The sequence below is a fragment of the Mytilus edulis genome, chromosome 4, assembly GCF_963676685.1.
Source record: "Mytilus edulis chromosome 4, xbMytEdul2.2, whole genome shotgun sequence".
Classification (NCBI taxonomy): domain Eukaryota; kingdom Metazoa; phylum Mollusca; class Bivalvia; order Mytilida; family Mytilidae; genus Mytilus; species Mytilus edulis.
The window spans coordinates 84050240-84062438 of record NC_092347.1 but is presented as its reverse complement, the minus strand read 5'-3'; the positions used below and the strand labels follow the sequence as shown (position 1 = coordinate 84062438).

The window sequence follows — 12199 nt, the reverse complement described above, 5'->3', positions numbered from 1 at the left end:
TCATATGATTTACCTGAGAATAATAGATCATTAAGCTTATAAGTCAATGTAAACTGCTATCTTGATATCTCTTGGTACTAATTGACCCTTTTTAACATGTTTATTCAACATCAATTCCCTTATAGTCCGTCAAGGCCATTAGGGTCGAGATATTCCTAGTATTTTTTTAAATGAGTTTACCAATATGCTTAATTTTGAACCAGTTATATCAATATGTTATACTATAAAGATTACGAAACATCCGAATGTTGATTTATTTGAACCCATATTTGTTTTTCCTAACATTTTTGTTATGTATTGGTTAGGTAGTTTTCTCAATTCAATTGTTTCAGATTTTCATGTCGGGGCCTTTTATAGCAGACTATAAGATATATTTTTTTCCCTCATTGTTCAAGGCCAAATGGTTGCCTTTTATTGCAAACATCACCATCATTTGTTTTTCTATTTACAGGGCTTTTGATGTATATCACTGTTTGATTAATACCAAAGGCGGCCTGACCCCTATGGACACACTGATGAAGTTGTTGAAAGTAGCAGAAGACAATTACAAAGTGGAGTTAGCATTTAGCTTATTAGATGAGATGAATTCACAGAACATGATAACAAAAGAGTGAGTTCAATATTGGTTTGCAACTTTCTATCCTGCTTTGAACTGCTTTAAAATATACTTCCTAGCAAACTTAATAAAACTAGTATCAATCAAATTAGAATTTACGTTTTCATCTATGTAAGTGTAACCAAAAACATTAGCTACTGTGTAGTTAGCGTAGAGAACAGAAATGTCAGTTTATTCTATTCATACAGTGGGAGATGACTCTTTTTGGATAATATTTCATGCATGTCCAGGACAAGACAAACTTTGTAATTAATACAATAGGTGAGCTCTGCAAGAAGGTTTCAAAGTAAGAACACCAAGAAAATTTGTATTGCCACTTGAAAATATTACATCTGTTGGATACCGCCAGAGATTTCCATCATAATCACTGCTATCTGATACAACTACAATTTTTTTTTTATTAATAATTACACAAATTCAATTTGCACATATTAAATCTGTTGAATTGATGAATTACACTTATTGATATGAATTGTGATTTTGTAGAGTTTGTGACGTCCTATTTCGTCTTGTTGGGAAGAAAGTGGAGTATTACTGGGAGTATTTATGGAGACTATTTGACATGATTAATAAGACACAGAGAGATTTACTAACACCAGATTCTATTGGTGTACTACTCAGGTAAAATATAATGTAAAAATCATTCAGATTGACAAGATTTTTATTTGGAAAAATGCTTGGTTGAACATGTTATTTGGTGGTCTACCTTTATTCACAAAATCTATGAAAATCGGTATACTAGGAATAATAATGAATCAATGCTAACTTGAGGAAATTATTTTAATGATAATAAGTCAGTTTGAACATGTTGTTTGTGATGAGATAATATAGTCAGAAATAATCTGCAGTAATATTTACTACATATTTGTTATCTGTAGATTAACTCATCATAGATACCAGGATTAGTTTCATCTACAAAAGACTCATCAGTGACGCTCAAATCCCAAAAAGTTCAAAAGGTCAAATAAAGTACAAAGTAAATTGTTATTACAATGAATGATAGACTATCATGGATATATGCATTACTCTTAAACCTGCTGGAAAACAATGAAAACCAGAATTTTATTATTTTTGGCACAGTTTTGAATTTGGCCTCTGAAAAATACTAAGATTAGAAAAATATTGCTAGTCCTATTTTAATTTAAATAAAATAATTAAATGGGAAACTGGTTTAATTGAATAAAAATGGAGAGGAACGAACTGGGTCTTATTTTATTATTAGCCTGTTCAAGAAGAGCTTTATTTGAAAGTTTATAATAAATTTTAAATTTAGACAACTTTGATTTATATTCTGCAGGTCATTTTCAAGTCAGGAAGATTTGAGGTATTTGTGGCAGGTTGTGATCTATGCCAAGTCAGCAAATTTTCCTACAGCTGCTCACGAGTTGCAGTTCATGTTATTACATAGGTCAATGCAGAATATTAATATGTATTATCAGTATATAGACAAATGGGTACAGCTGTGTGAACCACACCTTCTACAACAGTTGGATGAAAATGTAAGTGTAAAGATACACAAGAAGATGTGTTATGATTGCCAATGAGACAACTTTACATCTAAGCCATAAAGGGCCCCAAAAACTGACTAGTGTAAAACCATTCAAATAGGGAAACCAACAGTCTAATCTATATATAAAAAGCAAGAAACAAGAAACCTGTATGAACCAGATCAATTCAAAATTTGATTTATTCATTTATTGTCAAGAATCTTTGCTACTTGTATATATTTAGAATAGAAGAACTACAAAAAATTTAAATGAATATTTCAATTTAAATGATGTTCATTCTAACTTTATCCTAATTAACTTATCTTGTTTAAACCTTTTGTCGCAAATAGAATGATGCTATGATAAAAAAAAAGGTTTCATTCAGAAACTTTTAAATCTGAGAAAAATGATAAATGCAGTTATTTTAATGGACTACTGCAACAGTCTGTCATTGCAACTCCTCTGAAACTACACAACAGAATTTCATGAAACCTTTTTGATATAAGGACATACTATCTAGATGTGCATATTGACAGGAAATTACGATTCAATTTTTTTTCTAGGAGTTACACCTCTTTGAACTTATTTGCTTTAAGGTACTACTTCAACAGTTTGTCATCTCAACTCCTCTGAAACTACACAACAGAATTTCATGAAACCTTTTTAGATAATAAGGACATACTATGTAGATGTGCATATCGACAGGAAATTACGATTCAATTTTTTTTCTAGGAGTTACACCTCTTTGAACTTATTTGCTTTAAGGTACTACTTCAACAGTTTGTCATCTCAACTCCTCTGAAACTACACAACAGAATTTCATGAAACCTTTTTAGATAATAAGGACATACTATGTAGATGTGCATATCGACAGGAAATTACGATTCAATTTTTTTTCTAGGAGTTACACCTCTTTGAACTTATTTGCTTTAAGGTACTACTTCAACCGAGTTTCATGAAACCTTTTTAGATAATAAGGACATACTATGTAGATGTGCATATTGACTGGAAATTATTATTTAATATTTTTTCTTATACAATTTTCTTTTCTTACACTTATTTAATTTCTCCAATGACAATGTGGAGAAAGGGGTATGTGAGCATGCTCACTAAGGTTCTTTAATTAAAGCTCTGTGCAAACAGTTATTGTCATAGGTCATACTGTAATTTTTAAACAAATATATATTTCAGTTGCGGAAGAGTTTAATCCATCTGTTCCAAGTACGAAGACAGCAATGTTGTCTGAAGAAACTAGAAGAATCTTTAAGATATGCAAATGTGAGCAGACCAATGTTCTATTAGTATTTCTAAATTTTTTATGTTTTTGCTTTTTTCTGCAAAGCCATTGTGGTCTACTAAAAAACCTTGATATTAAGTTTATACCAAATAAAAGTAATATAAGATTTTCATCAACTATGAGTCATGCATTGCAGCTTAACTTTCTAAATTCAGATGGTGAAAATCTACATTAGGTTTATTTGGATGGACTAGTGTTCATTTTTGCTTATTCTGCCATTCCAGGAAGAGTTTCTTTTAAAGCTTGTCACTCTCTCAACATGAAAAGTAATTCAGCAACTCAAACTTGACCTTCTGCATTCTGTTACTGTGGATTCATTAGTTAATGGCATACAAATTGTTGCTAGTATAAGTTAACAACAATTTCAACTATTTTCAAAGAACATTTTCTGTAGGCTTGTATGGAGCATGTCAAAACCAAAAATAAATTCTTAATGGAAATTTTATTTTTCCTCAATCCACAAAAAAATAAGTATCCACAAAAAATATGAATTCACAGTTTTTAAATTAATAAGCTTGATTTGACCCAAATAAGTCAATTTGCCACAATACAAAATAATATTCTTGAGTATTTGCCCTTTTAATCATTCTTCCTGGGATGGCTGAATGCTTTTTTTTACTTGTCAAGTTAGTCTTTATTTTATGTGTTTGTAGCATGCTGTGTGAAATCTTATTTTTTGTGTTATAATTGATAAATTATAATGGAATTTTATACATATGGAATTTTATACATATCATTGTGCAAGGCTAAGAAACATTAAAGATATTGGAGTCTCCTAGGAATTTCATCCTGTTTCTAGCTTAGTGTTAATAATTACATGTCCACACAACTTTGTGTTATTGTCCCTTAAAACAAATTAGATAAAAATATTTATGCTCAATTCTGAATTTTGGAAAAAAATAGATTTCATGAAGAAACTCTAACCTGTGCTCATTAAGGCTATAAATGAAATTGAACTAAACAGAAACATAATGTTGAGATCACAGAGAAGGGTTTGAACAATCAGTCATTGAACATCTCAAATGTTTAGCAGCTTAATACAGTTTCACTGCTCAAATACCATGGTTTCAGTATCAATCTAGTAGTCTACACTTATTAATAACTTGTTGCACTTATAGAATTTATGTTTGAGCTTAATTGAAGGTCACTCATGCTTCACTGCATCTCAAAACAGGTTAACTGAAGGTCAATCATGCTTCGCTACATTACAAAACATCTGCAAGTTTATAGTTTCATTAGAAATCAGAAATTTTTCTTCATGATGCCACAATGGGTACAAATTATGTGGCTCAGGGTAACTTATTTATGTTAAGATTTAAACAGTACCAATATTGGTAACATACACCATAAAGAAACTTAAAGAATTTGAGAATAATATTCTTGAAAGTTAAAAATCTAAAATAGTTATGGTTTTCAGGGATTTTAGTCTCCTTTTGATAACTTTATATAAAATGCTTGTTCAGAGATGTGATGCATGGTCATTCAGGTTTACATAGCTGTGATGTAAGTCCAGCATAGCTGAAAGTCCTCATACAAATCAAAACTGCCATAAAGCTAAACCTTCTATAGAAGAAGGGTTAAATTTAAGATAGATAATTATGGATATCAAATGAAAACAAAAATTAAAGTTCTGTGTAGGAAACTTGAGTTATTATCCACTTAAATCAAGTGATAAGATTTATTGTGCAATAAGAAACATGTCACATCTGTGTAATATATACTTATGTTGGAAATGACAAATCCTCGTTCCTGTAAAATTTTAGAATCTATTCTAAGGTTGTTTAAGTTTGTTTTACAGGTTTACTGTTAAATCTGTTAATATACATCAGCATTAAAACATCTATTTATATTTTATTTTTAAAATAAATATCCAAACTTTTAATGATTTTTATGTCTTTTATTTTGCCAGCATAGTAAAAGGATCTATACATTTATAATGTACAAAAAGTATAACAGAGCACCAAAAATATTAATAAGACAAAGACACTGATCAGCAGCACCCTACTACTAGAAAAAAAAGTACAAATTAAGACAAAACAGTGAACAACACCTGGTCAAAAAAGCATTACTTGGTGCAGGCACACTGTATACCGTATAGCAAATTATTGTCTCAGGTGTAAAATTTCACGATTTTCATTGAATAAGGTATACGAAATATTTCGGCAGATTCAAAACTGTTATCAATGTCTTTGCATATACACTTTAGATTTGGCAAAATTTATTTTAGCTATTTTGTTCTATTCGCAAAAATAATTGAAAATTTACACCGTGCGAAAAATAACCTGCTATACCCTATCTTGCACCTTTGAAGTGTTCAGTTGCATCTTTTTTAGGAGGAAATGACAAGAAAAGTAAGGGTTAACAGGCAAAATTGTTATTGGCACTAACAAGGATAACAATTCTATGTGTATTGAAAAAAGAAGATGTGGTATGATTGCCAATGAGACCAAATGACATAGAACTGTAGGTCACTGTACAGCCTTAAACAATGAGCAAACACCATGCCACATAGTCAGCAGTAAAAGGACCCGAAATTACAATGTAAATAATTCAAACTAGAATTCTAACAGCCTGATGTATGTACAAACTACTGAACAAAACACAAATGTGATATATAGCAACAAACAACAACCATTTAACCACTGAGTGAGGGCATTCTTATGACTCACTTTCATTAACTGATCAACCCCAACAGGATAGTTCTTTACCAGGTATGTAGTATGTGTTATATTTGACTTTGGTCCTAATGAAAATTTGATATGAAAAATTAAAAAAACAACCTCAATTTTCTGCTGACACTTATTCTTTCTTCAGGCATAAAGGTATAATTTTGTAAGCTTAGAGAGTTTATAAATTTATAAATTTTGACCATATCCAAAAAGGATCAAAAAGTTTTAACCATATCCATTCTATTAGTAAATTAGTTGGGCATATAAATTATTGTTCACCTCATTAACCATAAATATCTGATAAATATAAATACTCTTGCAAAGCACTGTCTATCAGGCATTGATTCATTGCTTAATTGTTTTCTTTCAGTTCCAACAAAAAGTGGATGACTCTTTTGATACTTCAAGACTGATAGAAGAGGGAGAAGTAGTATTAAAAGACAGCATCAAAACAACTGACAATTATAAAGCATTATATCATAAAATACAGGTAAGAAACCGTCTTTGTAATAGACCTCTATTTTGCCAAACATTAACAGAAAACAGTAGACGAACCAGAAGTTTTAATGTCTTGGTCTAACAATTTGTATAACCTTGTGTTATAGGTAGGCTCAGTGAGGTATTGATGGCATTATGAATGATTTCCTTGAGATGAACAAATTCTTGATTATATAGTCATCCTGTTAACTGTTTATCTGTTTAACCCTGGGTTAGATGGATCTAAATGAATTGGGTTTCTTTTGCTAATCAGTGGAAAGAGTGCCATCATTTTGTCTATATATCACAAAATAAAAAACAATTTTTCCTCACTCTGCTGAATAAATTTTTCAAATTTGTATCACTCTTTGCAACTGTATAATTAATATTTGTGTCTAAAATTTTCATTTGTTGTGTTTAATGTTTTTGCTAAGGGCTATTCCAGAAAAATATGTATGGGGGGGTTGGAAGGCACATTATATTAATAATACATGGGTGATGGGTATCAGAGCAACTTTTCACACTTTAACGCACTATAATTCTCAATTACAATTGTCTGGGTGGCGGGTGCTGACAAAAACTGCCTTCCAACCCCCCCATACATTTTTTTCTGGAATAGCCCTAAGGGGAAATGTTCAAAATTCAAAAAACAGGAATGTTTTGCAAAATGTGTCAAAAAATACTTATAAGATATCTCTGTCAAGCACAGTTCCTAGCTTAAAACATTCATAGTATCAGAAGAAAAATGTATGATTAAAATTATTTTATTTTTGTAGAGTTGTTACCACACAAAGAATTGGACCTTATTAGGAGAAACCTTTGTAGAGCTGTGTCAGCAGGGAGAGTTAGATAACTCCTACTACATTGATGCCTATAGTGTGGTGTTCCTTACAAATGTGAAAAATTCAGCTCTATTGGTGGAAGCTTTCAATAAATTCATGCTTCACCTATTAAGACAATACCAACAAGGTAATATTATGTGCTGCTTGTAAGATAAATTTATGGTAAGTACATCAAAATGACATTGAAGTTGATCCATTTATATTTTTTCCTTGGTTAAATTTAATAAAACTTCTAATGAAAGTTACTAACTGGTTATAACATTTTGGTGTACAATCTTGAAAATTATTCATAGAATGACTTGCTTCAGAAGCAAATCATAGCAACTCATATGTTTTGATGTTTGGACAAAGTTTTTAGTAGATTCTTTGCATACACATTTTTCTCAAAGGTTAATAACTTGTATGTGCATATTCAGCAGGTCTAATTTCACTTTTACCGATAATTTAATTATAAGGTCAAATATGCTTCAAGAGTAAAGGAAATAAACTAGCTCCATATGATATGTGGGTCTACAGCAAAGAAGGTTCATACTCATATTACCATATTACTTGTTCTTCATTCTAAGGAATATGTTTGGATTTGCCACTGCATGTTGATCATTCATCTATCATTATCACCAATAAATCACAAGGTCACTGCTGTCTCCAAAGGTTAAACAATTTCCCAAGTAGTAAATATTAATTTTTAAAACAAATTGACTGTTTCTGGTCTCATTTCTTCATTCACTTTCCTACCAGAGGGTGGGGGTTCTCACCATGCACTCCAGCTTCCACCATTAAAAACTAACCACCATGAAATAACACAATAGTGATGAAAGTGGCATTTAACACCAAGCAATCATCATTTACATAATTTATATTTACAATTATAATCATTTACATAATTTATATTTACAATTATAATAAGATTTTCTATTAAAAATGATCCAATATATCACAGAATCACAAGATGATGTTCTGGCCAAGTTTGATGGACGGTCAATATCTTATATTGGTAACCGACTGCTGTACTTTTGTGAAGACAAGAAATGGTGGATGGATGGACATAAGATCATGAAAATTCTTATTCAATATGCTGTACCATTTTATCAGTATTCAGAATCTGGGAAACCATTATCTTGTATAACAGCCATTAATATTTGTCTGAAAGTAAAAGATCTTGGAACTGCATATAACATACATCTTCGTAAGTTTGATTTGGAGTTCGGTTCTGAGAAAGGTATATAGTAAAATGTAGGATAATGTTAATGTTTGTGCTTGAACAAATTTCACTTCAAGTTTAAGAAATTACTATGGATTCATTATTAATTGTTTGGAAACTAATTTTCATGGGAACAGGCGAATCAAGAATTTTTGAATGTTCAACAATTTATAATTTTTTCTATGAGGTTGTAGGCAGACTTTGACAAAACCAGGAAATTTTGCCTCATTCCACAAAAATTGATACCCTGGGAAAATATGAATCCACAGTATTTCCACTTTGAAAGTGTTTTTCATACTAAACATATTCCTATTGTTATCACAAAGACACATTTTCTATTTGAGATTTTAACACTTTGTTTGATATCTTGAAACAAATTTACTAACACTTGCACTTTTAACACGACTTTTTACTTTGTTGTACTTTAACATGCATGGGTGAAAACTGTAAACTCGAGTCAGAACATCTTTTCAAGATGTGGTTTTTTACCCTGTGTTGATTAAATTCTTGTTATTTTAATTAAGAAAAAAAGCATGCTAATGTCAGAAATAGATTAAACAAGAATGTGTCCATAGTACACGGATGCCCCACTCGCACTATCATTTTCTATGTTCAGTGGACCGTGAAATTGGGGTCAAAATTATAATTTGGAATTATAATTAGAAAGATCATATAATACGGAACATGTGTACTAAGTTTCAAGTTGATGTAACTTTAACTTCATCAAAAACTACCTTGACCAAAAACTTTAACCTGAACTTCGCACTATCATTTTCTATGTTCAGTGGACCATGAAATTGGGGTCAAAACTATAATTTGGCATTAAAATTAGAAAGATCATATCATGGGGAACATGTGTACTAAGTTTCAAGTTGATTGGACTTGAACTTCTTCAAAAACTACCTTGACCAAAAGCTTTAACCTGAAGCGAACGGACGGATGCACGGACAAACGGAGGCACAGACCAGAAAACATAATGCCCCTCTACTATCGTAGGTGGGGCATAAAAAGAATTTGATAACAATTTTATTTTTTTTATGCCCCACCTACGATAGTAGAGGGGCAATATGTTTTCTGGTCTGTGGCTCCGTTCGTCCGTTCTTTCGTTTGTCCCGCTTCAGGTTAAAGTTTTTGGTCAAGGTAGTTTTTGATGAAATTGAAGTCCAATCAACTTGAAACATAGTACACATGTTCCCTATAGTATAATCTTTCTAATTTTTATGCCAAATTAGATATTTACCCAAAGTCCATGGAACATGGAAAATGATAGTGCGAGTGGGGCATCCCTGTACTTTGGACACACTCAAACTTTAACCTGAAGGGAACGGACGGACGCACGGACGAACGGAGGCACAGACCAGAAAACATAATGCCCCTCTACTATCGTAGGTGGGGCATAAAAAGAATTTGATAACAATTTTATTTTTTTTATGCCCCACCTACGATAGTAGAGGGGCAATATGTTTTCTGGTCTGTGGCTCCGTTCGTCCGTTCTTTCGTTTGTCCCGCTTCAGGTTAAAGTTTTTGGTCAAGGTAGTTTTTGATGAAATTGAAGTCCAATCAACTTGAAACATAGTACACATGTTCCCTATAGTATAATCTTTCTACTTTTTATGCCAAATTAGATATTTACCCAAAGTCCATGGAACATGGAAAATGATAGTGCGAGTGTGGCATCCCTGTACTTTGGACACATTCTTGTTTACTATGTAAAGTTAAATATTCTATATTGCAATGTATCACTTCAATCTAAACATATTATTTTGGATAAAAAAAAATTAAGATTCTTTTCTTCTTAGCAATTATTAACAAATTTATTTTTTTTAGTACGTAAAGTTAATTATTATACATTGCAATATGCTTCAGTAAAATTCAAATACTGTAAACCTGTTTTCTAATTGGAGCTGTGGCAGATAGCAATCTATTTTGGGTTGAAAAATCAATAGGGAAAGTTTGTAACTGTTTGAAAATTGACTTGTTATAAAAACCCTACAAAAACAGAAGAAAAAAATCATCTTTAATTTCGTATTTGAATGTTTCAAAATCAATCGGTGTTTTACAAATAAACATGCACTTGCATAAGATGAATTTCTATCAACTGATATGTTAAGGTCAACACAATGCATTCTTTGTATAGTATTGACAATACATGAGCCAAATTCCTTCACTGAAGTATGAATAAAGCTATTGTACTAAATAATAATTAAATTGAATTTTTAGATTTTGGTTGGGAGGCACAGGCCAAGATGGGTCTTCAGCAGTTGAAGCAAGAAATCTCCATTTTACATGATCTGTTTGACCAGCTTTTGACTAGCACTAAACCAAGAGAAGCATTAAAAGTGTTGGGCAGTTGTTTTGATATCATTGAAAACAGTAAGTACTTGTTTACATTGTTTGTTTTATGATATAGGTAATTAGAGAGGCATACACTATGACGTTACGGCTATTTGTCAGCCATTACTGGACATCATAAAGGTTCCTGTAAAATTTTAAGGTCATAATATACACATGGAAAAAAGTATTGCAACACCAAATTGAAATTGAAATTAAAAAAATTCATTTTATTTGTTTGTGAGGGCTATTCCAGAAAAAAATGTATGGGGTTGGAAGGCAGTTTTTGTCAGCACCCGCCACCCAGACAATTGTAATTGAGAAATATAGTGCGTTAAAGTGTGAAAAGTTGCTCTGATACCCATCACCCATGTATTATTAATATAATGTGCCTTCCAACCCCCCCATACATATTTTTCTGGAATAGCCCTGATATAATTTGGTAAAATAGAACTAGTTAAACATTATTTAAGTATCACCTGAGTTTAATCAATAAATATCGACTCGATCAGTTTTTATCTGCACATGCAGCTACTGTACCCGTAAACAGCAAAACAGATGTTTTTATCCTCATTGTTTTCAACACTTTAAATAACCAAGTTTTTAAAGTTATGTGATTGACACCTTGTAATGGGTCCTTGACAACTCTTAACTGCAGCAAGATGGCAGATTATCAGCATAAGAGAAGCAGGGATGTCGCTGTAACAACTGCACGTATTGTTGGTCATCACCTTCCACTATAAGTCGTTTTGAGAATAAAAATCAGGCAATAAACGCTGTTAAAGACCTTCCGAGATAATAAAGACCCCCTATACCATTTATTAGGGAAAATCAAGCATAATGAAGGTTGGTCAGAAGGAAACCCATTGCATACAAGACAATCCTAAAAAGAGAGTGGTGGCCATACAGGAGCCTTTTAACAAAAACTGTTCGAGATCGACTCATCGCTACTGGTTATCGTGCTATAAGACCATTTTGGAGACCCTTGCTAACGAACAGACACACAGTTTTCCATATCCAATATAGTGCAGAGCTCGCCAAAGTTGGAAATTAGCATCGTGGAGGAAGATCCAATGTTCAAATGGAATTAGGTTCATCTTCCTTGGCCCAATTGTAGCCCGGATTTGAATCATATCGAGCATATTTGGGACACTATTGGGCGGAAAGTGCGCGAAAGGACACCCCAGTTCAAACACATCATGAAATAAACAATGCCCTTCATCAGAAATGGTTGCTGCTACCTTAGCAACAAATTAATCGATTTAGGGCAGAAATCAGA

The 12199-nt window shown here is 32.0% G+C and overlaps 1 protein-coding gene across 7 annotated transcripts in view; it reads left to right on the top strand.

The window, feature by feature from the left end:
- The window catches only part of LOC139520817 (uncharacterized), a 78822-nt gene that overhangs the window by 56863 nt on the left and 9760 nt on the right, over positions 1 to 12199 (top strand). For 6 of the 7 annotated variants that reach the window (XM_071313788.1, XM_071313789.1, XM_071313787.1 and 3 more), the window contains 8 exons: positions 452 to 610; positions 1103 to 1237; positions 1914 to 2115; positions 3295 to 3381; positions 6440 to 6559; positions 7323 to 7515; positions 8329 to 8607; positions 10810 to 10962. In XM_071313788.1, the coding sequence (XP_071169889.1) occupies positions 452 to 610; positions 1103 to 1237; positions 1914 to 2115; positions 3295 to 3381; positions 6440 to 6559; positions 7323 to 7515; positions 8329 to 8607; positions 10810 to 10962 (1328 nt within the window). The remainder of the gene's footprint in view (positions 1 to 451; positions 611 to 1102; positions 1238 to 1913; positions 2116 to 3294; positions 3382 to 6439; positions 6560 to 7322; positions 7516 to 8328; positions 8608 to 10809; positions 10963 to 12199) is intronic. The other variant, XM_071313786.1, reaches the window with a different exon arrangement.